This window comes from Oncorhynchus mykiss, chromosome 25 (genome assembly GCF_057628025.1).
Source record: "Oncorhynchus mykiss isolate SJ-2025 chromosome 25, ASM5762802v1, whole genome shotgun sequence".
Classification (NCBI taxonomy): Eukaryota; Metazoa; Chordata; class Actinopteri; order Salmoniformes; family Salmonidae; genus Oncorhynchus; species Oncorhynchus mykiss.
In genome coordinates this window covers 81065813-81092764 of record NC_143046.1, presented here as the reverse complement: position 1 = coordinate 81092764, position 26952 = coordinate 81065813, and the positions used below count along the sequence as shown (strand labels likewise).

The 26952-nt window shown below is 44.1% G+C and overlaps 1 protein-coding gene across 1 annotated transcript; it reads left to right on the top strand.

Annotated features, from left to right (window-relative positions):
- Positions 1–1938: 1938 nt before the first annotated feature.
- Positions 1939–26952, top strand: LOC110505831 (cysteine-rich protein 2). Its single transcript, XM_036962472.2, has 8 exons — positions 1939–2305; positions 19255–19349; positions 22251–22308; positions 22566–22697; positions 23849–23917; positions 24174–24268; positions 24800–24857; positions 25174–26952. The coding sequence occupies exons 1-8, from the start codon at positions 2263–2265 to the stop codon at positions 25239–25241; spliced, it is 618 nt and encodes a 205-aa protein (XP_036818367.2). The 5' UTR covers positions 1939–2262; the 3' UTR covers positions 25242–26952.

Genomic DNA, 26952 nt, shown 5'->3' with positions numbered 1-26952 from the left:
CCTGTCTAACTCTCTCATGCTTGGAGAGGAACCTACTTTTCCCCTATGTCCTGTCTAAATCTCTCATGCTTGGAGAGGAACCTACTTTTTCCCTATGTCCTGTCTAACTCTCTCATGCTCGGTCAGTAACCTACTTTTTCCCTATGTCCTGTCTAACTCTCTCATGCTCGGTCAGTAACCTACTTTTTCCCTATGTCCTGTCTAAATCTCTCATGATTGGAGAGGAACTTACTTTTTCCCTATGTCCTGTCTAAATCTCTCATGATTGGAGAGGAACTTACTTTTTCCCTATGTCCTGTCTAACTCTCTCATGCTCGGTCAGTAACCTACTTTTTCCCTATGTTCTGTCTAACTCTCTCATGCTCGGTCAGTAACCTACTTTTTCCCTATGTCCTGTCTAAATCTCTCATGATTGGAGAGGAACTTACTTTTTCCCTATGTCCTGTCTAAATCTCTCATGATTGGAGAGGAACTTACTTTTAACCCTATGTCCTGTCTAACTCTCTCATGCTCGGTCAGTAACCTACTTTTTCCCTATGTTCTGTCTAACTCTCTCATGATTGGAGAGGAACCTACTTTTTCCCTATGTTCTGTCTAACTCTCTCATGCTCGGTCAGTAACCTACTTTTTCCCTATGTTCTGTCTAACTCTCTCATGCTCGGTCAGGAACCTACTTTTTCCCTATGTTCTGTCTAACTCTCTCATGCTCGGTCAGTAACCTACTTTTTCCCTATGTTCTGTCTAACTCTCTCATGATTGGAGAGGAACTTACTTTTTCCCTATGTTCTGTCTAACTCTCTCATGCTTGGAGAGGAACCTACTTTTTCCCTATGTTCTGTCTAACTCTCTCATGCTCGGTCAGTAACCTACTTTTTTCCTATCACATTGAAGTGTTATGGGGTATATGTTCCTTTCCCAGAAGTTGGGAGGCAAAAGCATCTATTTTAGATCACTAGTTAGTGATTACCCTTCTCCTCAATTTCCCTCCTGTCTTTCCCTTAATTCCAACTCTCTCCGAACCTTTCTGACAATCGTCCTGTTCCGAGCCAGAGCATCGAAGCTGAATGAGCTGAACACAGACCTGCAACCACAGCAACGTGATGGAGGGGACTGACGGACTCGTAATGAAGTCATGTCCTCTCTGGCACACACACACACGCACGCACATACACACACACATACACACACGCACCCACGCACATACACACACACACAAGCATGCACGCACACACATACACATACACATACACATGCACACACGCACCCACCCACATACCACACACACACAAAGTGAGACAGACACTCAGCAGATAGACAGACAGACAGCCCGACGGTTAGAAAAACAGTAAGTGAGTTTGTTGTGAGATAAGATGAAGTGGTCACAGGCTGAGGCACGCTGCTAATCATCTGGGAAACTCACAGGGCTCTGGGAAATAGCTTCCACTTGGAGAATGTGGGTGTTCTTGGGTTGGGTGGGACCTGCAGAATGTCACCAAGAGGCCAGGGCCTAGACATGACAGCACTGTGTGAATGGGTGAGCTAACTAACAGTCATGTAGCTTGGAAAGAAATACATGCACTTCCTCCTCTGGTGAAAGATAAAGGCAAACATGTTATGTAGTCAGAGAGGGGAGCATATGTGTTAATTCAACAGCTGCTTGTAGGCATACCATGTGAATACAGATAACATGACCCATGTTTGTATGGAGTTTACAGATTGAACAGTCAAATGTCAGGGCACTGGTCATGAAATACATGTTATATTATTACTAAGCTTCCCTGAACTAGTAAAACAAATATCTCAACTATTGTCCCCATCTTTCTGACTCAGGTCAACCATTAATTCATTGTGCCAGCACAATGATTTCAAATGTCAACATCTGCCATCATCATGCATGCCCTAAAAAAAAGCTAAAAGTCTCCAGTGAAAGAGCGCATTGTGGTTCAACCAACCACTGCCTACTCGCCGGGTGGAAAAAAGAAAAGTGTGCGTGTGGAAAGACGGAGTGCTCCAGACGGAGTGCTCCAGACTGATTCCGAGTCCTTTGACATCACTGCCCGGCAGGCGCTCCTGTTCTCCCGCCCTGTCTGTGACTGACGGCGAGCCGGACCAAAGAGGTGCAAGAGGCGGAGGTTATGCAAATGTAGCGCAGTGATGTGAAAGAGATGCTCTCAGCGAACAGAGCAGCACTTACGCTTGAATGAGATACAAAGACAACGTGGACACAGAACTCTGCTTTTTCGTCGATAAAACCATCGCAACATGGCTTCAAAGTGTCCCAAGTGTGACAAGACAGTGTATTTTGGTAAGTAACTTGATTTCCTGACTCTTATCTAACGTTATTTTCTGGTGCACATGGTTAGCTGAGATTTATTAGCGAAATAACACCCGTGGGAAATTATGCAAAGAGTCAGTGCAACCTGCTACAGCTAGGTTAGCCCGTTTTAGTTAGCTAAAGCGGTGTTTTACACAAAGAATAACGTAGAAAACACCCATACCCAAAATCACAACATTTGTGGGCACAATTTGTCATTGTTTACAAAAGCTAGCTACAAAGTGTCTGTTCATTATCAAGGAGGGCCAACATGTATAAACAGAATGAAAGTCTGCATTATGGCTGGTGTTTTTAATAGCTAATTGGATTTGTAAATGTACTGAATAAGATTGTTTTTCTAAACCCTTATGGTCCTATAGTATTCAGCCTGTCACGTTCCTGACATTCCTCAAATCAGAGTAACCCATTTTTTAGAACAACCCATTTTAATGGACTAATACGTTGCAGTGTAATTACGTTAGTCGCAATAGAGGATAAGACTAGTTCTGAAAAACATCCATTCAGTCTCACAAAAACTTCCATGTATGTATGTATGTATGTATGTATGTATTCATTCATATTATTTAAAATTCCCAAAATATTGGATTAATCTCTGACACTGAACTATGACAGCCTAGTAAATGTGTTGTGCTTGGCATTTGGCTTTGGAGGTTGCGGCACAGTCAGTCCTTGCTTACTCGGTCAGTGCCAAGTATGTGATCATGCCAAATGTTCAATATGAAGGGAGGCAGTGTGGCCTTATGTTCTAGTCAAACTGTGTCAGTTCCAAACCTGCTGTTCCATCTCAACCATATGCCCAGATCACAAACAAAGATACCAAACATCTGTTTGGGCAGTGTAGAGACTTGATTTATTAACACACACAGGGACACACACACATGCGTCATATATAAGTTGATGTCATGATAAAATCAGTCACCCGATTTGATAGGTGTACTGTATCTGTGTGTGTGTGTGTGTCCGTGTGTGTCCATGTGTGTTGTTTTGCTGTCAGCATGGAACAACCAATTATTCCTGGCTAGTTCTCATCCTGTCACGAACTAACTACATCTCACACACATCACCAACTAACAGTGCATGAAGCTTCCATGAGGTCCAAATCAATTTAGGGAGTGGAAGCGTCTGTCATATTGTAACAGCAAAATAGGCTGTGCACATCACAGCTGCTGCTCATCCTATGGGCCAATGTCAGAGTCCCTCAAGTCAGGCAATTGTTTACATACAGCAGGCAAATACGATTTCAGATGAGCACCAAATACCATTATATGACATACTGTATAACACTGCCTCTTTTACTCGGTTAGCCGTTCTTTGGTGAGTCATGTCATTGCCCCTAATTTATTTATTTTTATGTAACACACAGGGCGGTAACACAGACACGCGTGGCGTGCACAGAGGGAGGGAAACAAGTCATGTTTTACTGAGACTGCGTGTGGGGTGAAGTTTTCACATCACAGTTGGGTGGAGTGCTGCCTGGGGCACCATGTTTATCTGTAGTGCTGTATGGGGCATCATGTCGATGCTGTATGGGGTTGATGCTGGGGATACTGTAGCTGTATGGGGTTGATGCTGGGGATACTGTAGCTGTATGGGGTTGATGCTGTATGGGGTTGATGCTGTATGCTGTTGATACTGTAGCTATAACTGACAACAGTCAGTTCAAAATCAATCAATCAAATGTATTTTATAAAGCTCTTTTTACATCAGCAGTTGTCACAGTGGTATACAGAAACCCAGCCTGAAACCCCAAACAGCAAGCAATGCAGATGTAGAAGCACGGTGGCTAGGAAAAACTCCATCGAAAACAGGAACCTAGGAAGAAACCTAGAGGAACCAGGCTTTGAGGTTTGGCCAGTCCTCTTCTGGCTGTACTGGGTTTCGGGACGTTCATAGATGACCAGCAAGGCCAGATAATGCACATGATGGCTATAGAGCAAGAGTCTCCAACTGTCTTTTCTAGCATGAGCGCTGCTTTAAAAAAAAAGAAACAATAGTGCGAGCTAAAATGATTATTTCTTTACAACTCTTCCACGGGTCCTTGGTGTACAAGAGAAAGTAATACCCAATGTTTTCTGTCAATATAACTGGTAAAATATTGGTTAAGCAATTCTAAGGTGGGGCCTATAAAATCTGTGATGTTTTCTCTGTTGTATTTTTCCTGGTTTTTAGATTTTTGTTTGTAACCACGTCACCGCCACATCCAGCTTCTTCACCTGTGTCTGTGGAGGGAGGGGGAGCTGAGGAGTATTTATTTCTGTAATAAATTAATTCTGATTGGCTGGGCCCGGCTCCCCAGTGGATGGCCTTGGCTCCCAAGTGGGTGGGTCTATGCCCTCCCAGGCCCACCCATGGCTCTGTCCCTGCCCAGTCATGTGAAATCCATAGATTAGGGCCAAATGAATGTATTTCAATTGTTTCATTTCTTTCTATGAACTGTAACTCAGTAAAATCTTTGAAGTTGTTGCTTACTGCATTCATATATTTCTACAGTACAACTATAGTAACAGTTTTACTGGGAATATCCTAGTTGATTATAGGGCTAGCCTTGAGAGAACAGTCAGTGAAGAGACCTGTGTGGGTTTGTCTGCATTATAAGTGATTAATGAAGAGTGGGTGAGAAACTAAGTATAGTAACAGTTTTGGTGCAGGAAGTGATGAGGTCTGGTCTGGGCGAGGTCTGGTACTGTTCTTGGCTATGCTGCCCTCTGCTTAGTTGGAACTTGGAACACCAGGGTGATGTCACTCAGGAGTTCTAGAATGCTACTCTCAAATGAAGGAGCTGGGCTTGCTGCTTTACTACAATATCACCTACACACCTCTCTTTAACCACCTGACCTAACTCCCTTCAGCTGGGAGAAAGTGTTGCTACTGGATGTGCTACATGAATGGTTTGCCTTTGCCATCTGTAGAGAAGGAACCTCCCTGTCTGCACCCAACCTAGTCCTCCAGCAGCTGGTAATGCCCAATATTGGAACAGTGGGTGTTTATCCCTACCTCTCTTTATGTAGTCTGTCATTTGAAACCCTTTATGGTGCCACTGTCTGGAATGGAAACGTTGTCTTCTAAAGGTAATGTTTTATTATTTCTTTATTGGGCTGCTTTTAGCAGATGGTGATATTTAGTCTCCTCTAATTTAAGGCAACAGTTGACTGTATTAGAGGCGTTTCAAGCCATTGCAATCATCTTATTTGTTTTATTTTCTGTGTTAAATCTCTATTTAGCCTGTCTTTACTTATTCATAGCTTTCTATTCCATGTAGAGAATCTGGACCAGATTAAATCATCAATAATATCAAGTAGGTGGGATGTTTAACCTATATTAAAGATTATCATGGATTTAGACACATTTCATGAAATCCAAAAATAAAACCTTAGCCTAAGTGTTGGCAGAGAAAGAATGCAGAATGTCCCCTTCGGTTGTTGACATGAACTCTAACTCCCAGAGTGCATGGCTGCACATTTGTTAGATGAAAGTTCTAGTGTTCCAAGTTTCAACTGCTGCAGCTTCACAGATGTGAAACTGTATTGGAAATTAAATGCACATGGACTATTGATTGACATATGACCAGGACAGATACCCAGAGGGGTATGTGTGTGTGTGTGTGTGTGTGTGTGTGTGTGTGTGTGTGTGTGTGTGTGTGTGTGTGTGTGTGTGTGGTGGCATGGATCAGTAAACCAAAGTTGAACCCGAAAAGGCCTAAGGGGACCAATATAATGGGAGCCAGCATCTCCTGTGCACAACATGGTAACTAGGAAGAGAATGATGATGTGCTGCTATGATACTCTTCTATGTTGAATCTTCTCTCTCTCTCTCTCTCTCCCTGTTTTTATCCTACTTTGTCTTTCTAGCCCCAGGCCTTGAATTCCTCTCCTGAATTTAAGTGTGGGGGGGGGGGCATGTCTTTGTCTTTATTTAAAGCGAGACACACAAGGCTCTTTCTTTCTGTCTGTCTTTGTCTGTATAGTAGCTATACTTGTGTTCTTTCTGGGTTCGAGAATACTTTAGTCCTCCTCTTAGACAGGCTGTGTCAGGGCAGAAGAGAAGAACACCCTATTTTCCACTCAGTACACTATACACTCCTTTATCCCACGTGTGTGTACACACACACACACACACACACACACACACAGCAGGGTTTTCATTTTTTTTACATTTATTTTATTTCAACTTTATTTAACCAGGTAGGCAAGTTGAGAACAAGTTCTCATTTACAATTGCGACCTGGCCAAGATAAAGCAAAGCAGTTCGACAGATACAACAACACAGAGTTACACATGGAGTAAAACAAACATACAGTAGAAAAATAAGTCTATATACAATGTGAGAAGGGAGGTAAAGACAAAAAAAAGGCCATGGCGGTGAAGTAAATACAATATAGCAAGTAAAACACTGGAATGGTTGATTTGCAGTGGAAGAATGTGCAAAGTACAGATAAATAATGGGGTGCAAAGGAGCAAAATAAATAAATAATAAAGTAGGGAAAGAGGTAGTTGTTTGGGCTAAATTATAGGTGGGCTATGTACAGGTGCAGTAATCTGTGAGCTGCTCTGACAGTTGGTGCTTAAAGCTAGTGAGGGAGAAGTGTTTTCCAGTTTCAGAGTTTTTGTAGTTCATTCCAGTCATTGACAGCAGAGAACTGGAAGGAGAGGCGGCCAAATGAATAATTGGTTTTGGGGGTGACCAGAGAGATATACCTGCTGGAGCGTGTGCTACAGGTGGGTGCTGCTATGGTGACCTGGAGCCAGTGGGTTTGACGATGAGTCTGAAACGAGGGCCAGCCAACGAGAGCGTACAGGTCGCAGTGGTGGGTAGTATATGGGGCTTTGGTGACAAAACAGATGGCACTGTGATAGACTGCATCCAATTTATTGAGTAGGGTATTGGAGGCTAATTTAGAAATGACATCGAAGTCGTGATTGGTAGGATGATCAGTTTTACAAGGGTATGTTTGGCAGCATGAGTGAAGGATGCTTTGTTGCGAAATAGGAAGCCAATTCTAGATTTAACTTTGGATTGGAGATGTTTGATGTGAGTCTGGAAGGAGAGTTTACAGTCTAACCAGACACCTAGGTATTTGTAGTTGTCCACATATTCTAAGTCAGAGCCGTCCACAGTAGTGATGTTGGACAGGCGGGTAGGTGCAGGTAGCGATCGGTTGAAGAGCATGCATTTAGTTTTACTTGTATTTAAGAACAATTGGAGGCCACGGAAGGAGAGTTGTTTGGCATTGAAGCTAGCTGGTAATAAGCATTTTTTTGAACTTTTATTATCATTTCCACACTGCCACACAGGTCTGCATGATATGGGGAAAAAATCTAGGCCTAGTTAATTGGTGAACTGTTTTAGCTAGCTACATTTGCTCTCTGATTCTTGTACATTTAGCAAGCTAACTAGCCAACTAACAGCATTAGCAGCTAACACAATTTATTTTAGCAACAACTTGCTAAGAAAAGACAAACTAGCAGACAGTAGTTTGCAGACCGTAAGCTACACAAACTAAAAGTGTAATTATATAAACTATTAAAAACTGACAGTGCGTTATAGTTGTAAGGACAGACGCTGGAGACGTGAAACAAGTACAGGGAGTGACCATTTTAATGAAACACGGACAAGAACTGAATACGAACAGCGTCTGGACAGGGGAAAACAAAACGACAATAATGCTGACACAGGGATCTAACCGAGGAACAGACAGATATAGAGGGGTAATCAACAAACGTGAAGGAGTCCAGGTGAGTCCAATGAGTGCAGATGCGCGTAATGATGGTGACAGGTGTGCGTAATGAAGGGCCGCCTGGCGCCCTAGAGCACCGGAGAGAAGGAGCAGGAGCAGGCATTTCCTATTCATTGATTGAAACACAAGTCGATGTAAATGCATTTGACCGGTCATGCTTATAGTTCTATATGTTAATTTGCATAATTTTGTGGAATTAAATTGGCTCGTGTGTATTTTCATTAGTCTTTATGCTTATCACACCTGCACAGCATGATACAGAGCTTATGAGCGGATTGTCTGTCAGACAGTGAGAGAGCTGCTGTTACAGCTTCTCAAACAGCTCATTCGTTGCTGCTGGAGTGAAACATGCTTTTATAAGACCAATCATTGCATAACAAATCTAAATGCAATCACGTGTTAAAAAATTAAATAAAAATAAAAAAAGTTCATGGCCACGATTTAAAAAGAGCTACAAATCTTATTCCTCAAATGGTAAATTGCATAATAAGCACGCTTCCCATTCGCCAAGTGCCTATAGGCAACAGTAGGCTTCAGCGCATCACGCACCACTTTGCAATGAGCTGGAGGCAGTATGCATTTTGAAAACGTACTTGATACTTAATTGATTAAAAGCTGAAGGTTTTACTTTATATTATGAGGCACGACTTACCTTCATTCAAAGTAAGATGTGACCGTAGAACTTTAGAGGCAATCATTTTCTAAAGACTTCCATATACCATTGAAACCATGTAGCCTATTTCTCTCATGTTCTATTGGTTTTCAAATCAACTTTCTTTCATTGTCCAGTAGCCAAAGGCACAGTCAGTCATATTAGTAACCCATGCTAGTTGTTGCATCTTTAGGTCTCCCCTCTTTCTAAATTTCTGATGGATATTTGTTGCTGTCACGTTAAACCGTTTGCATGTGCGGTGCGACAAGTCTTTTCCCGCTAATTTCATTATGGAATGAACATACCCACATAGCAGAAAACAAATAGAATAGAAGCCTGAACACTGATCCTGTGTAAACTCTGCTCTGAGAGATGAACTGCCCTCATCGCTCTGACCTGCAGGTGGTTGACTCGAAATGGTTTCTTACATAAGAGATATGATCTTTAAATATATTTGACATTAAGGTCTAATTTGGTTTTCATCTAGCTGCAGAAAATCATTAATAATTTACTTCACCCAAACGGTTACTGTGAAATTGCCTTTTTTTTTAGTAGACATTTTGTAAAGGATGTCTTCCTGAGCCTTCAATATTCAGCTGAACAGGGTGAACTAAAGCCCCTTTATTTAATGCACTGACTGCTCTCTCTGTGACTCTAAACATTATGTGAATTTCAAATAGCATTTGGTTTCACCACTAAACGACAACCAGACCACAGGTGTAAAGTAATCCCACATAGAGTATTATAGGTTTTGTCTACAAAGTTTCATCTGCCACGTGGTCTATGGATGTGTCCCAAATAGCACCCTTTGTTCCCTAAATAGTGCACTACTTTTCACCAGATCCCTGGTCACAGGTAGTGCACTTTAAGAATAGGGTGCCATTAGCAGTCACACCGTCCTGATTCCATTGTAACATGCCAGCACAGTAGTTGTCTGGAAAAGAGCCATGTTGGCCCATATGTAGACTCTCCAGTTCAGAACACAAAGTCCTGACTGGTTAGTGTTTAGTGCACATGAGTTAGGATTGAGGGTGAGAGAGGGGGGAGAAAGAGCAAAGGTGAACTAAGCAAGGCAGAGTGTCTATAAAAAAAAAATGTGCTTTGCTTGAGGCTCCTCTCTCCTCTGTTTTTGACCAGTACAGACAAACAGACAGGAAGACAGTTATTTCACTGCTTCAATGCGCTCCAGGATGCAGCCTGCAGAGAACTTTTACATCAGCAAGCCCAAGTCACAAGGTCCCAAATGTCATGGAGCGACGTTGGGACAGAATGAGAGCGGTAGAGAGAGAGAGAGAGAGCGGGGGAAGGAAGGGGAGAGAGGGAAAGAGAGAGAGAACCTGGCCTTGATTGAGGCGACAGGCGACCTCCAAAGCTAGGGGAAGTTAGGCTGTGTCCCTATGGACCCTGGTCAAAAGTAGTGCACTACATAGGGAATATAGGTTGCCATTTGGAACATAGACTAGTTTATTTTGCACTTGTGTTGCATCAGCCAGCCGGAGGGAAGAGGTGCTTGTCCTGACCTGAACACACATCCTACAGAGGGACACGTCTAATGCTGAATCACAAACCAACCCCTTACTCTTGAGCCACTTCTGTAGATCTGAGAGGATTAGATGGGTGTATATACGACCTGTCCACCCAGCCCATCAGAAGGCATAAAGATAAAGCTTTAAGCTACACTATTACCATAATGCCTATGGTCTTGGGGCTAATTAGAAGTTCAGATTTTAGAGGGCCTGCCGAGTGACGCAGCGGTCTAAGGCACTGCATCACTACAGATCTTGGTTCGATCACAAGCTGTGTCGCAGCCGGCCGCAACCGGGAGACTGATGAAGCCACGTACAATTGGCCCAGCATCGTCCAGGTTAGGGGAGGGTTTGTCAGGCCGGGTTGTCCTTGTCCCATCGCGCTGTAGCGACTCCTGTGGCAAGGCCAGTTGTACGGTGTTTCCTCCGACACATTGGTGCCGCTGGATTCCAGGTTAAGTGAGCAGTGTGTCAAGAAGCAGTGCAGCTTGGCGGGGTCGTGTTTTGGAGGACGCACGGTTCTCGACCTTCGCCACTCCCGAGTCCGTACGGGAGTTGCAGTCTTGTCCCATCGCTGCAGCTACAAATTGGATATTAGAAAATAAAAAAAAATCAGATTGTAGTGAGCTGGATGCTGGAAATCAGTTGAAATGTAATGTATGTAGCCTTCACAGTTTGAGAGTGAGTTTGATCCTAGTGTTCAATTGGATGTAACTGGTACCTCATTAAATCAAACCAGATTCAAAGCCAGGGTCAGGTAAAGAATGTCAGATTTAGGCTACAATGCCAACCTTTGCCACGGGACTGTGTAAATGTTGAATAGCCATTGTCTTAAACACAGCAAAGGTCATTTGGCCTCGAAGGTGTGTGTGTATTTTTACCACCAGTCAGGCAGGCATTGTATTTAAAAGGGCTGAATGGGGAGAGGATGCAGAGGGGACCACGTGCTGAATGTTGTTCCTTCCTGTCTGCTGCTGGAGAGGAGAGGATACTCTTTTCGCCCCCTGCACCTGGTCACCAATCCTATAGGCCTCCCAGTCCTCAGGAGTCAGGTGCATGGTGGGTACTGGGACATTCCGTCATCCGAGGAGGGCTGGACTAGTACAGTCATACGAGGAGGGCTGGACTAGTGCAGTCATACGAGGAGGGCTGGACTAGTGCAGTCATACGAGGAGGGCTGGACTAGTGCAGTCATACGAGGAGGGCTGGACTAGTGCAGTCATACGAGGAGGGCTGGACTAGTGCAGTCATACGAGGAGGGCTGGACTAGTGCAGTCATACGAGGAGGGCTGGACTAGTGCAGTCATCCGAGGAGGGCTGGACTAGTGCAGTCATCCGAGGAGGGCTGGACTAGTGCAGTCATCCGAGGAGGGCTGGACTAGTGCAGTCATCCGAGGAGGGCTGGACTAGTGCAGTCATCCGAGGAGGGCTGGACTAGTGCAGTCATCCGAGGAGGGCTGGACTAGTGCAGTCATCCGAGGAGGGCTGGACTAGTGCAGTCATCCGAGGAGGGCTGGACTCGTACAAACGCCTGCATGGACTCAGCTGGAGAGAAGTAGGGAGGGAAGGGGGGGTTGGGGCATAAAGGGAGAGGGGGGTTACAATATGGGGGGGGCTGAAGAACAGACAGGTCCACATTAATGATGGCTGATGTAGAAGTCCAACCAACTGTACTTTAGAAATATTTAGCCTATAGTGCACTTGTACACATGTAAATAGCATCATACTGTTCATTCAACGAAAAATATACCACTTATATTCTGTATTCAGCATTGGGGTCAATTCCATCTCATTTGTTCTGAGGAAAATTTTAAATGAAATTGGAATTTCAGTTTACCTCACGAGTAACGGGGACTGCAGATCTAAATTAGCTACCAGCTAGATCTGGTGCAGTGCACCACTTCTCATTATCTGAGACTGGTGTTAGCTACCAGCTAGATCTGGTGCAGTGCACCACTTCTCATTCTCTGAGACTGGTGTTAGCTACCAGCTAGATCTGGTGGAGTGCACCACTTCTCATTATCTGAGACTGGTGTTAGCTACCAGCTAGATCTGGTGCAGTGCCCCACTTCTCATTCTCTGAGACTGGTGTTAGCTACCAGCTAGATCTGGTGCAGTGCCCCACTTCTCATTCTCTGAGACTGGTGTTAGCTACCAGCTAGATCTGGTGCAGTGCCCCACTTCTTATACTCCAAGACTCGTGTTTTGTTGCCAAATAAACTTAATAAATAAATAAAGTAGACTTAATTTAAATGGATAGAGTCCCTTGTTGTAAGCTATTAATTCAATATTTGTCACAAGAAGAATGTTCTTCATCCAGGGCTTGTAGTGTTTAAAATAGACCTTCTCCAGATGCTGGTGGGAAAGAATGTAGCCTAAGCGATGGAGTGATGGGTGAACTCTAATGAAAGGAGGAAGTGGAAACGGATCACTGGTCAGTTGCACAACCCCAACAACCCCTCTGAATCAGAGCGGTGCGGGAGGCTGCCTTAATGGACATCCACGTCATCGGCGCCCAGGGAGCAGTCGTTGGGGTTAACCGCCTTGATCACTTCATGTAATGGAGGGCTATAGTTAGTAGAATACTGTTCTCACATCTAGCCAACTGTGGAAATGCTGGAGCTGTTAACGATCTTCGTGGCTATTGTAGAACTACATGCATGACACCTAGAATGAAACACACGTATCAGATATGAGTGGGCGGAGGTCATACGGTGTCATCCTGCTGATTTGGATTTTAGTTAAATTGTAATCCAGTTTAAGTCATTTCATAAGAAGGTATCACTATCCCATTGACATTCCTCCCTGTTCCTGCTGCTGTAGTGTTGCATGTAGTTCAGCTGTGTCGTTGTTGTTCAAGGCGGAGTAGTCTAGTCATTATTTGCCTGTGATGACTTGTTAAACCTTGTTTAACAGACGCAGAGATCCAAGGTAAGCTCAGCTCAGCTCATCCACTTGGCCTGGGTTGTGTGTCTGTGCGTTTGCACGTGCGTGTGTGATGTGTGCATCCCGTGGCTGTGTGTGAATTGTGGTGTTTGGGTGCTTCTGGCTCGTTAGGGTTGATAATTAAGCAGTTGTAATCAAGTTGTTTGGAACACTATCCCGTTAGAGATAAGCACAAAATGTTCAGTTATGCTGTCATCAAACTCACCTGTCCTCAGCTGTCCTGTAGGACTGTCCACATCCTCAGCAGTGTTTACCATGTTAACCAGCATATCCTGAGGATTTCCCTCTGAGCTCCGGTGTGTGTGTTTACACTAGTGTTCACTCATTACCATAACGAGGCAGGGGTGATGGTGACCTTTCATTAGCGGGTCAACACGGAGCCTTGTAAAACCTTTTACGTGTGTGTGTGGTGTGTGTGTGTGTGTGTGTGTGTGTGTGTGTGTGTGTGTTAGGAACACGGTTATCCGGGTATCCTAACGGACGTTAGTATTCGGTTTCTTGAGTTGTGTTCATATTTTTAAAAATATATAAATCGTCCTATTTTTACAATGAAAAAGCTTTGTTATAAATTAAATGAGATGATCCTTGTGACATTGTTCGCTTCAAGGATATACTATGATGCATTTGAAATACTTAATTTAATAAAACAAACTTTTGAATGTAGTTTTCAGAACCATGCATTGAGCTCTTGCTGCACATTTATCCATCCAGGCTGCCCTGACATCGGTATGCTATTTGCCCTACTTTAAGTAGCAATGACTGGGGGGCAAGCTAACAGAGTTTCCACAAGACTTGACACAGATCAACTTTTTGTAACACAATCAGTTCTATCGTGGCAAAAATCACTGTTGCTTTTAGAGAAAGACTACAGAGAAAAGCAGCCTGTTGCTTTTAGAGAAAGACATAAAAGCAGCCTGTTGCTTTTAGAAAAAGACTACAGAGAAAAGCAGCCTGTTGCTTTTAGAGAAAGACATAAAAGCAACCTGTTGCTTTTAGAAAAAGACTACAGAGAAAAGCAGCCTGTTGCTTTTAGAGAAAGACTACAGAGAAAAGCAGCCTCTTGCTTTTAGAGAAAGACTACAGAGAAAAGCAGCCTGTTGCTTTTAGAGAAAGACATAAAAGCAGCCTGTTGCTTTTAGAAAAAGACTACAGAGAAAAGCAGCCTGTTGCTTTTAGAGAAAGACTACAGAGAAAAGCAGCCTGTTGCTTTTAGAGAAAGACTACAGAGAAGAGCAGCCTGTTGCTTTTAGAGAAAGACTACAGAGAAAAGCAGCCTGTTGCTTTTAGAGAAAGACTACAGAGAAAAGCAGCCTGTTGCTTTTAGAGAAAGACTACAGAGAAAAGCAGCCTGTTGCTTTTAGAAAAAGACTACAGAGAAAAGCAGCCTGTTGCTTTTAGAGAAAGACTACAGAGAAAAGCAGCCTGTTGCTTTTAGAGAAAGACTACAGAGAAAAGCAGCCTGTTGCTTTTAGAGAAAGACTACAGAGAAAAGCAGCCTGTTGCTTTTAGAAAAAGACTACAGAGAAAAGCAGCCTGTGCTTTTAGAAAAAGACTACAGAGAAAAGCAGCCTGTTGCTTTTAGAAAAAGACTACAGAGAAAAGCAGCCTGTTGCTTTTAGAAAAAGACTACAGAGAAAAGCAGCCTGTTGCTTTTAGAGAGACTACAGAGAAAAGCAGCCTGTTGCTTTTAGAGAAAGACATAAAAGCAGCCTGTTGCTTTTAGAAAAAGACTACAGAGAAAAGCAGCCTGTTGCTTTTAGAGAAAGACATAAAAGCAGCCGCCTGTTGCTTTTAGAAAAAGACTACAGAGAAAAGCAGCCTGTTGCTTTTAGAAAAAGACTACAGAGAAAAGCAGCCTGTTGCTTTTAGAGAAAGACTACAGAGAAAAGCAGCCTGTTGCTTTTAGAGAAAGAAATAAAAGCAGCCTGTTGCTTTTAGAAAAAGACTACAGAGAAAAGCAGCCTGTTGCTTTTAGAGAGACTACAGACAAAAGCAGCCTGTTAGTTTTAGAGAAAGACTACAGAGAAAAGCAGCCTGTTGCTTTTAGAGAAAGACTACAGAGAAAAGCAGCCTGTTGCTTTTAGAGAAAGACTACAGAGAAAAGCAGCCTGTTGCTTTTAGAGAAAGACTACAGAGAAAAGCAGCCTGTTGCTTTTAGAGAAAGACTACAGAGAAAAGCAGCCTGTTGCTTTTAGAGAAAGACTACAGAGAAAAGCAGCCTGTTGCTTTTAGAAAAAGACTACAGAGAAAAGCAGCCTGTTGCTTTTAGAAAAAGACTACAGAGAAAAGCAGCCTGTTGCTTTTAGAAAAAGACTACAGAGAAAAGCAGCCTGTTGCTTTTAGAGAAAGACTACAGAGAAAAGCAGCCTGTTGCTTTTAGAGAAAGAAATAAAAGCAGCCTGTTGCTTTTAGAAAAAGACTACAGAGAAAAGCAGCCTGTTGCTTTTAGAGAGACTACAGACAAAAGCAGCCTGTTAGTTTTAGAGAAAGACTACAGAGAAAAGCAGCCTGTTGCTTTTAGAGAAAGACTACAGAGAAAAGCAGCCTGTTGCTTTTAGAGAAAGACTACAGAGAAAAGCAGCCTGTTAGTTTTAGAGAAAGACTACAGAGAAAAGCAGCCTGTTGCTTTTAGAGAAAGACTACAGACAAAAGCAGCCTGTTAGTTTTAGAGAAAGACTACAGAGAAAAGCAGCCTGTTGCTTTTAGAAAAAGACTACAGACAAAAGCAGCCTGTTAGTTTTAGAGAAAGACTACAGAGAAAAGCAGCCTGTTGCTTTTAGAGAAAGACTACAGAGAAAAGCAGCCTGTTGCTTTTAGAGAAAGACTACAGAGAAAAGAAGCCTGTCTGCTGCCATGTGCATTTGCATCATTCTGATTGGTCAAGAGATTGAAGAGATGTTTATTTAAATGTTATATTATTCGTATATCTGAAAAAATGGTATGATATTATTTGAATAGTGAAATAATGTCCAAATGCCCATTTCGTGTGTGTGTGTGTGTATGTGTGTGTGCACGCAGCATCGTATAGGAGAAATGGTTGTTTGGAGGACAGCCAGGGGATAGACAGCTGGGTATCCTTCTCTTCTACTAACACACACTCATATCCCAGACAGCCCTTTCACAACCTCTCTCCTCTAACAATAACAGCAACCCTTTAAACTGAAGAGCTGTTTTAACTGGTCTCTTGATCACCTGTCCTTCAGACAATGCCAGAGGACTGGCTGGCTGACTGGTATAGGCTTCCATCCCGTCTCACTCATACATCTGTTAGCTGGCCTGTTTATCATCTAGCTAACCTGTCCCTCAGTCTAGCTAACCTGTCCCTTAAGTGTCCCATCCTACTCATAGGCCTACATTGTCTGTAATCGCTCCCATTTGATAAGAAATCATTGATCTAGGCTAATCTGTGATTTGGTTAGATTACACTGGAGCTGTGTTCTACTGTGCTGTTCTGTTTGTGGGAGGTCCAACAACTCTAGCCGTTATCCTACACCACTCTTAGGTTATTCTTTTGTGCAGTTGACAGTGAGAAGTGATGACAATGACACTGATTGGAAAGAGAACATAAACTGCCCAATGGGGAGTCGCTGACAATCCTTCTAAAATAATCCTCTGTCCCCATGCGGGAAGAGAGGAGGAGAGAGAACATAAACAGCCCAATGGGGAGTTACTGACAATCCTTCTAACAATCCTTCTAAAATAATCCTCTGTCCCCATGCGGGAAGAGAGGAGGAGAGAGAAAGGGGATGAGGGAGGTGTAGGAAGCGGGGTCTGGCCTAACTTCCGACTGATTGTGCCCTGCCATTGTAAGAGAAGGTGTTTCCTGTAGGGAGCTTAGCTGGTCATGCAGACCTCTGGACCATTGTCTGGAGGGGGGGGGGGAAGGAGGGATGGAGAGAAGGAAGGAGGGATGGAGAGAGGGAGAGCGAGGAGGAGGAGGGAGAAGGAAGGAGGGATGGAGAGAGGGAGAGCGAGGAGGGGGAAGGAAGGAGAGAGGGAGAGCGAGGAGGAGGAGGGGGAAGGAAGGAGGGATGGAGAGAGGGAGAGCGAGGAGGGGGGGGGGGGAGGAGGGATGGAGAGGGAGAGTGAGAGCGAGGAGGAGGGAGAGGGCAGGTGGGAGGGAGAGAGGGGGAGGGTTGTAAAATTGGAAAGGGTGTGGGGAGAGGGAGGAGAAGGGGGATGTGGGGAGAGGGATATAAAGGGATTTGGGTTAGCTGCTGTTGAGACCCTGCTGTCCAGCCATACCCTTCCTGATGACCTCACAGCAGCTTTGCATTTGGTTCACTTCAAGCACGCTCAGGATCATAATACCCACTTCTCTATTTGCCTAATAGACTACCAAATAGGAATCAGTGGAACACAGAAAATCATTATACTAACTACAGTGTAAAGCACTGCGGAGCTCCATTCTCTATTGTAGAGGAGTGACAGTTACAATGGGTTATACAGAGGTGTATAAAGACCTTAAGAAGACTACAGATCAAATCAAATGTATTTATATAGCCCTTCTTACATCAGCTGATATATCAAAGTGCTGTACAGAAACCCAGCCTAAAACCCCAAACAGCAAGCAATGCAGGTGTAGAAGCACGGTGGCTAGGAAAAACTCCCTAGAAAGACCAAAACCTAGGAAGAAACCTAGAGAACCAGGCTATGAGGGGTGGCCAGTCCTCTTCTGGCTGTGCCGGGTGGAGATTATAACAGAACATGGCCAAGATGTTCAAATGTTCATAAATGACCAGCAGGTTCAAATAATAATAATCACAGTAGTTGTCGAGGGTGCAGCAAGTCAGCACCTCAGGAGTAAATGTCAGTTGGATTTTCATAGCCGATCATTCAGAGTATCTCTACTGCTCCTGCTGTCTCTAGAGAGTTGAAACCAGCAGGTCTGGGACAGGTAGCACATCCGGTGAACAGGTCAGTGTTCCATAGCCGCAGGCAGAACAGTTGAAACTGGAGAAGCAGCACGGCCAGGTGGACTGGGGACAGCAAGGAGTCATCATGCCAGGTAGTCCTGAGGCGTGGTCCTTTGGGCTCAGGTCCTCCGAGAGAGAGAAAGAGAGAGCATACTTAAATTCACACAGGACACCGGATAAGACAGGAGAAGTACTCCAGATATAACAGACTGACCCTAGCCCCCCGACACATGAACTACTGCAGCATAAATACTGGAGGCTGAGACAGGAGGGGTCAGGAGACACTGTGGCCCCATCCGATGATACCCGATGATAATACCGATGATGATACCGATGATATCTTGCTTGTTTGTAGGTGACCAAATACTTATTTTCCACCATAATTTGCTAATTAATTCATTAAAAATCCTACAATGTGATTTTCTGGAAAAAAAAATCTCATTTTGTCTGTCATAGTTGAAGTGTACCTCTGATGAATATTACAGGCCTCTCATCTTTAAGTGGGAGAACTTGCACAATTGGTGGCTGACTAAATACTGTTTTGCCCCACTGTATAATGGGTTATACAGAGGTATATAAAGACCGTAAGAACACTACAGTTATAATGGGTTATACAGAGGTATATAAAGACTAAGAAGACTACAGTTATAATGGGTTATACAGAGGTATATAAAGACTACAGTTATAATGGGTTATACAGAGGTATATAAAGACTACAGTTATAATGGGTTAAACAGAGGTATATAAAGACTACAGTTATAATGGGTTATATAGAGGTATATAAAGACTACATTTATAATGGGGTATACAGAGGTATATAAAGACTACAGTTATAATGGGTTATACAGAGGTATATAAAGACTACAGTTATAATGGGTTATACAGAGGTATATAAAGACTACAGTTATACAGAGGTATATAAAGACTACAGTTATAATAGGTTATACAGAGGTATATAAAGACCTTAAGAAGACTACAGTTATACAGAGGTATATAAAGACCTTAAGAAGACCGAGAAAAGGAAGTGAAGTTGTTTATTTTAATCAAAGGAGGAAATGCTGCTTTATTCAAATGTTTTCTCTAATAATCTTCTTCCCCCGCCCTTTCCCTATCTCTCTGTTTGTCCTTTCTCTCTCTCTCTCTAGCTGAGAAGGTGTCATCACTGGGGAAGGACTGGCATAAGTTCTGTCTGAAGTGTGGCCGCTGTAGCAAAACTCTGAACGCAGGAGGACATGCTGAGGTGAACATTTTTGTAGGGGTTGATACTTATTTCGTAATGGAAAATTAAGTCTGCAATTTCTAAGTGGAATTTACAAAGTTAAGATGCAACGTCTGTAGATCCACCTGGTATAGCTTATGGTAAAACCCCTTGTTTTATTTAACTAGGCAAGTCAGTTAAGAACAAATTCTTATTTACACTGGCCAAACCCGGATGACGCTGGACCAATCGTGTGCCGCCCTATGGGGCTCCCAATCATGGCCGGTTGTGATACAGCCTAGATTCAAACTAGGGTGTTTGTAGTGACGCCTCAAGCACTGAGATGCAGTGTCTTAGACCGCTGCACCACTCGGGAGCCCCCCAATGCAGGCCTCAATTTTGTATTGACTATTTGACACACACTCACTCACTCACTCACTCACTCACTCTCACACACACACAGATGGATCAGCAGCTCTCAGAATATCACTGAAACATGACCATCACAATACTATAGGCCTACAGCTGTACACTGTAGATTTGCAGCTGATGTCCTTGCTGAAGGTTAGCTGTTTGTCTAGTCACTTTAGGACCTAGCAAGCCAGCCAGCCCATACAAATACCAGTATAACATGTTGTAAAAGGGTTCTACTTTACTCCGTTAGACAGCCATTCTAGTTTCTATCTCCACCATATCTGTGTGTTGTAGTCAATCTAATGTATATCCCCTCCAGTCCTCTCTCATATCTCCTCCACACATGCTGTTACTGTACGTCACTGTGAAACAACACTGTCCCTGGATAAGAACAGGAATAGTGAACATATCCTCCTGTATGAAACAACACTGTCCCTGGATCAGAACAGAACAGGAATAGTGAACATCTCCTCCTGTGTGAAACAACACTGTCCCTGGATCAGAACAGAACAGGAATAGTGAACATCTCCTCCTGTGTGAAACAACACTGTCCCTGGATCAGAACAGAACAGGAATAGTGAACATCTCCTCCTGTGTGAAACAACACTGTCCCTGGATCAGAACAGCAATAGTGAACATCTCCTCCTGTGTGAAACAACACTGTCCCTGGATCAGAACAGAACAGGAAGAAATGAAGGATGGGAATTCTGCATCTTTTTTTACGACACAAACTCAATTTCCCCCCCAGACCAGACCTCAGACAGTCATCGCTATATACTAGATGTTGACCTGGCCTGTGACCAGGCTAGTAGTGGGTGCTGCCAGACCTGGCCTGGGTTGTTTAATCTCTGTGTGTGTGTATATATATATATATATATATATATATATATATATATATATATATATATATATATATGTGTCCTCTAGTCCGTCCTCTCCTCTCCATGAACAGACAGCAGATTCCACACACACACATACACACACACACACACACACACAGCGATTACATGTCCTCTAGTCCGTCCTCTCCTCTCCATGAACAGACAGCAGATTCCACATACACACACACACACACACACACAGCGATTACATGTCCTCTAGTCCGTCCTCTCCTCTCCATGAACAGACAGCAGATTCCACACACACACACACACAGTGTGTACCCTATCGTCATGGAAACAGAAGGGCGGGTTCATAGATGGGGGGGGTTATTGGTGTACTATAACGCTATAAGACGACAAGGGCTGTAGCCAGTGTGATATATGCTGTGAAGAGATACCACTTCCAGGCCCAGTAAATCACATATCTCCTGTGAGGAGATCCCTCTTACATCCTCGCCTCCTCCTCAACTGTATTGGAGGAGAGTATCCAAGGTCCCTCCCTCCCCTCGAACCTCCTCCAATCCATTTTGCGAAAGTGGCGAGGTGAGAAATGGAGTGGAGGAAATATGAATTTGGCCTGGACTGGATGTCTGCTCTCTGGTCTAGACCCTGATCCTCCTACTGACTGACTGGCTGACTGGATGTCTGTTCTCTGGTCTAGACCCTGATCCTCCTACTGACTGACTGGCTGACTGGATGTCTGGTCTAGACCCTGATGATCCTCCTACTGACTGACTAGCTGACTGGATGTCTGTTCTCTGGTCTAGACCCTGATGATCCTCCTACTGACTGACTGGCTGACTGGATGTCTGGTCTAGACCCTGATGATCCTCCTACTGACTGACTAGCTGACTGGATGTCTGCTCTCTGGTCTAGACCCTGATGATCCTCCTACTGACTGACTGGCTGACTGGATGTCTGGTCTAGACCCTGATGATCCTCCTACTGACTGACTAGCTGACTGGATGTCTGTTCTCTGGTCTAGACCCTGATGATCCTCCGACTGGCTGGCTGGCTGACTGGCTGACCTAGGCCACTCTGTTGTTACATCACCACTGTCTCCTCTTCTCTTCTGGACGATGGTCTGGTATCTGTCCCAGGCCCTGATCCCTCTGCTGCCTGGCTGCCTGTTACATGACTGTTTGATTTGACCACTGACAACTATTACATGACCACCAATCCGTAATCCTCCAACCAAAACCATTCTCCTGAACAGGACCCGAATGTGATGCGTTTGGTTTGATCCCCACTTTCCATTCTCCCATGTCTGTGTGTTGCATCTACACCGTATGTCCAAACGTTGTCGTTGTAACCAGGATACCAGTACTGTTGATTTATCAGACTCTTTCTCAGGATGCTGTGGTGCATTTTATCTCTGTCTCAGCCCCTCTCTCACTCTCACTCACACACACACACACACACACACACACACACACACACACACACACACACACACACACACACACACACACACACACACACACACACACACACACACACACACACACACACACACACACACACACACACAATGCATGAGTCTGGCTAGAAAAAGGAAATAGCCAATATATGGTTGTTAGTCTTGTGTTTTAGACTTGTTATTTACTCCCTGTCTGTCATTCTCCTCTTCTGTATTCCCTTTACACAGCATGATGGGAAGCCCTTCTGCCACAAACCATGCTATGCTGCCCTCTTCGGACCAAAAGGTGCAGTACACTTGTATGTCTGTCCAAAGCCCAGTGGTTAAAACTATCTGACGATCTTCAAACTGACTTCCTAATAACCTCCAGTTTGATTGTACTGTTTAGAAACACACTGTTGTGTAGTAAGCAGATGGGCTGAACCACAGCCATATGTTATGATTGCTAAATGTTTGGAAATATGTTCTATGAAATAATATGTATCTTATGATAGATAGATATATATATGGCTCTGGGCTGAACCTGACCTATGACCTCTGTAGGTGTAAACATCGGTGGAGCAGGGTCCTATGTGTATGAAGCCCCCCTCAACAATAGCCCGACCCCAACTGACGTGGATGCCCCCCCCAAACCTGAGGAGAAGGCGGTGTTGGCACCCAGGGCTCCTGTCAAAGGTACATGCTACATATGCGTGAAAGAACGTGCATGTTTACATGTGTCCATGTGTGTAACTGATGACGTGAAATATTGGAAGTAGCTGCCTTTGTTAGAAAGGATTAGCAGACTGTGTGTTGTCTTCCTGCTGACTCAAACCCTACTACACAGGCCCTGCTACACAGGCCCTGCTACACAGGACCTACTACACAGGCCCTACTACACAGGCCCTACAACGCAGGCCCTACTACACAGGCCCTACTACACAGGCCCTGCTACACAGGCCCTGCTACACAGGCCCTGCTACACAGGCCCTACTACACAGGCCCTACTACACAGGCACTACAACGCAGGCCCTGCTATACAGGCCCTACAATGCAGGCTAACACCTTTATCCTAAAGGAGTAGCAGACCCTTGTTGTCTTCCTGTGATTAGAGCCCAACTACACAGGTCAGACTCACTCCAGGGGTAAAGGCTAAAACCAGTCTAACACCAGGCTAAAACCAGTCTAACACCAGGGGAAAGGCTAACACCAGGCTCACTCCAGGGGAAAGGCTAACACCAGGCTCACTCCAGGGGAAAGGCTAACACCAGGCTCACTCCAGGGGAAAGGCTAACACCAGGCTCACTCCAGGGGAAAGGCTAACACCGGGCTAACACCGGGCTCACTCCAGGGGAAAGGCTAACATCAGGCTAACAGGTTAACACCAGGGGAAAGGCTAACATCAGGCTAACAGGTTAACACCAGGGGAAAGGCTAACATCAGGCTAACAGGTTAACACCAGGGGAAAGGCTAACATCAGGCTAACACCAGGGGAAAGGCTAACAGGTTAACACCAGGGGAAAGGCTAACAGGTTAACACCAGGGGAAAGGCTAACAGGTTAACACCAGGGGAAAGGCTAACAGGTTAACACCAGGGGAAAGGCTAACATCAGGCTAACACCAGGGGAAAGGCTAACATCAGGCTAACAACCGGTTAACACCAGGGGAAAGGCTAACATCAGGCTAACAACAGGTTAACACCAGGCTCACTCCAGGGGAAAGGCTAAAACCAGGCTCACTCCAGGGACGGTCACAGGGTAGTTTATTTAGCTGTTCACACTGGGCTTTTGCACCGTTGCAGGCCGTAGGCCATACTACTGTGTGTGTGTGTGTGTGTGTGTGTACAGCTTCCAGCATCACTACCTTCTCTGGTGAGGCCAACCTGTGTCCCAGGTGTAACAAGAAGGTCTACTTTGGTAAGTAGCCATTTATATTAAGTACCTATCACACACTACCAGGGCGAGAATGAACTGTTGTGCAGTTGCCATGGTATCGTGTGCTCCTGTGTGTCATTCCTTTGAATTAAGTTTCAAACATATCTGAGGCACCTGCTGAAGCAACCCTGAGATGAATGCATCTCATTTCTTGTGTGTGTGTGTGTGTGTGTGTGTGTGTGTGTGTGTGTGTGTGTGTGTGTGTGTGTGTGTGTGTGTGTGTGTGTGTGTGAGACAGCTGAGAAGGTGACTTCCCTGGGGAAAGACTGGCATCGGCCCTGTCTCCGCTGTGAGAGGTGCAGCAAGACCCTGGCCGCCGGCAGCCATGCAGAGGTAGGAGAGAGAGAGGGATGTATAGGATGGGAGGTGATGGAGAAAGAAGGGTTGAGGATGGGGTGAAAGGGGAATTTAATCAGGAAGGGGCCAGCTATTCAAAGACTGTGTTCAAAGGAGTTGGCCTGAACAAGGCCCTGCACAAAATCACTGATCTACAAATAAGCTTGCATCCTAAATAACTAGTCATTATTAATATCAGGGAATCTACACAACACCTTGTTAAGGCTGGTCTTCTTGAATGCACCTAAATATGATTTTTATTTTACTAGGCAAGTCAGTTAAGAACAAATTCTTATTTTCAATGACGGCCTAGGAACAGTGGGTTAACTGCCTCGTTCAGGGGCAGAATTACAGATTTTTACCTTGTCAGCTCGGGGATTCAATCTTGCAACCTTTCGGTTACTAGTCCAACACTCTTAACCACTAGGCTCTAACCATTAGGCTACCTGCCGCCCGATAAATGTGTTCTAATATGGATATTCTCAATGAATACGTGGTATGGTTACATTGTTTTATATTTCTTTACAGCATGATGGCCAGCCATACTGCCACAAGCCATGCTATGCTTGTCTCTTCGGACCCAAAGGTAGGCGCGTCGCTAGTCGTCTTTATTCAACCACCAGGTGGTGCTGTTGTCTGACATGTATTAGCTGTACTGTAACAGTAGTCTATGCAGTGTAGAATTGCTTTTTAAAGAACCCAGTCATATTGCTCTTCCGACACAAAGATGATGCAACTTACTCAGACTGTTTCAAACCACCAACTGAAAATAAATTATTTGTTATACTGCAATACATTTTCCGCATGTGATCTGAAAATGTCTGCACTCACTACTGTAAGTCGCTCTGGATAAGATCGCCTGCTAAATTACTCAAATGTAAAACGTGTTCTTGTCTCTCCAGGGGTGAACACTGGTGGTGTAGGCAGCTACATCTACGAGAAGGATGTCTGCACAGAGGCCCAGCCCTGAGCTGCTGCTGTCTGCCCCGTCCAGTCCCCAGCCTCCGAGACCAACCTGACTTCTCCAATACTACTTCCACGATCCAACACAGTGTTATTATCACTAGGCTAGCCTCTATAGCTCGTTCTATAAGCAGCCCAGAGACCTGAGACCCCACCACTAGCCTCTATTTCCTCCCCTTCAACCCCTGAAACCGGTACCACCTGGCTATGCCCACCTCAGCCTCCTAGCACAGCGACCTTCTAAATTACATCTTATTTACACGTAAAATATATATATTTATTGAAATCAATTTAACCCTCAGTGGGTCCGTAGTGAAACCAAAAGCACCACATTAGTGAATGTGAATGCCATTCTCTCTCCCCACTAAAGCATAAGGGCCAAGAAGCCCATTCTTCACTTTTATGAGTTCATGATCAGTTTGTCATGTTTATGTATATTTACGAGTGTGGATATATACGCATTACAACCCAACATAAAATGTAACTTTAAGAACTGCCATAAAACATTTTATTTTCATTTTATTTCTCTTTAAGTACCTTTTTAACGGGACAGTTCAGCATAGATCCGTTGAGGGGGAGTTTAGAGACCGGGTGAAAAGTTTAAAATAATCCCTCTCTGTAAACATAACACATTTTAGGCTTTCCTCAGAGTAGTGATACATGGTGTTTTAAAGGAAGGTGCTGCGTTGTCACGGTAACATGCTGACAGGCCAGGGGTAGGGATCTATCTCACCTGGGAGAGAGGGAGTAGTCTGGCTACAGGTGCAGATGGTGCTGATCAGGACAGGAGCACTACTACAAAGACCCAGATTTATACTGTTTTGGCCGTCCAACTACATTCCTGATCAAATGGATGATATTAAAACCTCTGTCTGTGGGGTTTAGGTTTCAGAAAGAGTCTGGATGGTGTTAAGATATGTTGTTTTAGGGTGGTGGGTTTTTGAGGGTAGCCTGGTTCCAGATTCCTGTTTTGCCAATGGATACCATTAGAGTTTGCTATACAGAACAACACATCTGGACCCAGGCTATTCTGAGGGTCCTGTTACTGGCTTGGCAGGGTACATTGTGTATGTACATTACTGTATAGAGTTCAGGCATGGAATCATTTTTAAATTGGTTTGATTGACACAGGATGTATTTATTGATTGGTTAAGAATATACCAGTAAAATTGCATAAGGAAATTGCATTGTACTACAGCTACCCCTATGGGACAAATGAAGGAAGAAAACTGAACATAAACTGTTCAGTGACGAAACATAAACTTGTAGAATATAGGCCATCCAAAGCTGTCCAAGCTGTACATTTCCATATGGTCAAAATGTTAGTGTAGTGAGGAACCCTGATGTATTCCTCACTGACATTAATATGAGCTGAAGTATTATAGTTGGAAGTAGCCTATAGAACTTTTGTGTGTCTGAAATAGCACCTTGTTCCCTATATAGTGGCCTGGTCAAAAGGATTCAACTACAGGGAATAGTGTCTGATTTTGGACACACACAGAATAACTGGCAGACACTACAGACAAAGCATTCTGTTGGAATGTGCCTTAGTATTATATATAATATGACTGTTAATGATTGTGATGATCAGTAGTTATCTGTTTTGTGTAGTAAGGCTTTAAAACACTTCAGGACTCGCTGAAAAAATAAAATGGCTACACTTCTTCAGTCCTGTTGCTTCTTTCTTTTGAACCCATGAATTAAACTTTCTATCTATA

What these genes read in the sequence shown, in the direction of transcription:
- LOC110505831 (XM_036962472.2), top strand. Translation starts at nt 2,263, where the DNA reads ATGGCTTCAAAGTGTCCCAAGTGTGACAAGACAGTGTATTTTG. An exon ending in ACCCAGGGCTCCTGTCAAAG is followed by an intron (nt 22,698 to 23,848) that starts GTACATGCTACA and finishes GTGTGTGTACAG; the next exon opens with CTTCCAGCATCACTACCTTC. An exon ending in TAACAAGAAGGTCTACTTTG is followed by an intron (nt 23,918 to 24,173) that starts GTAAGTAGCCAT and finishes TGTGTGAGACAG; the next exon opens with CTGAGAAGGTGACTTCCCTG.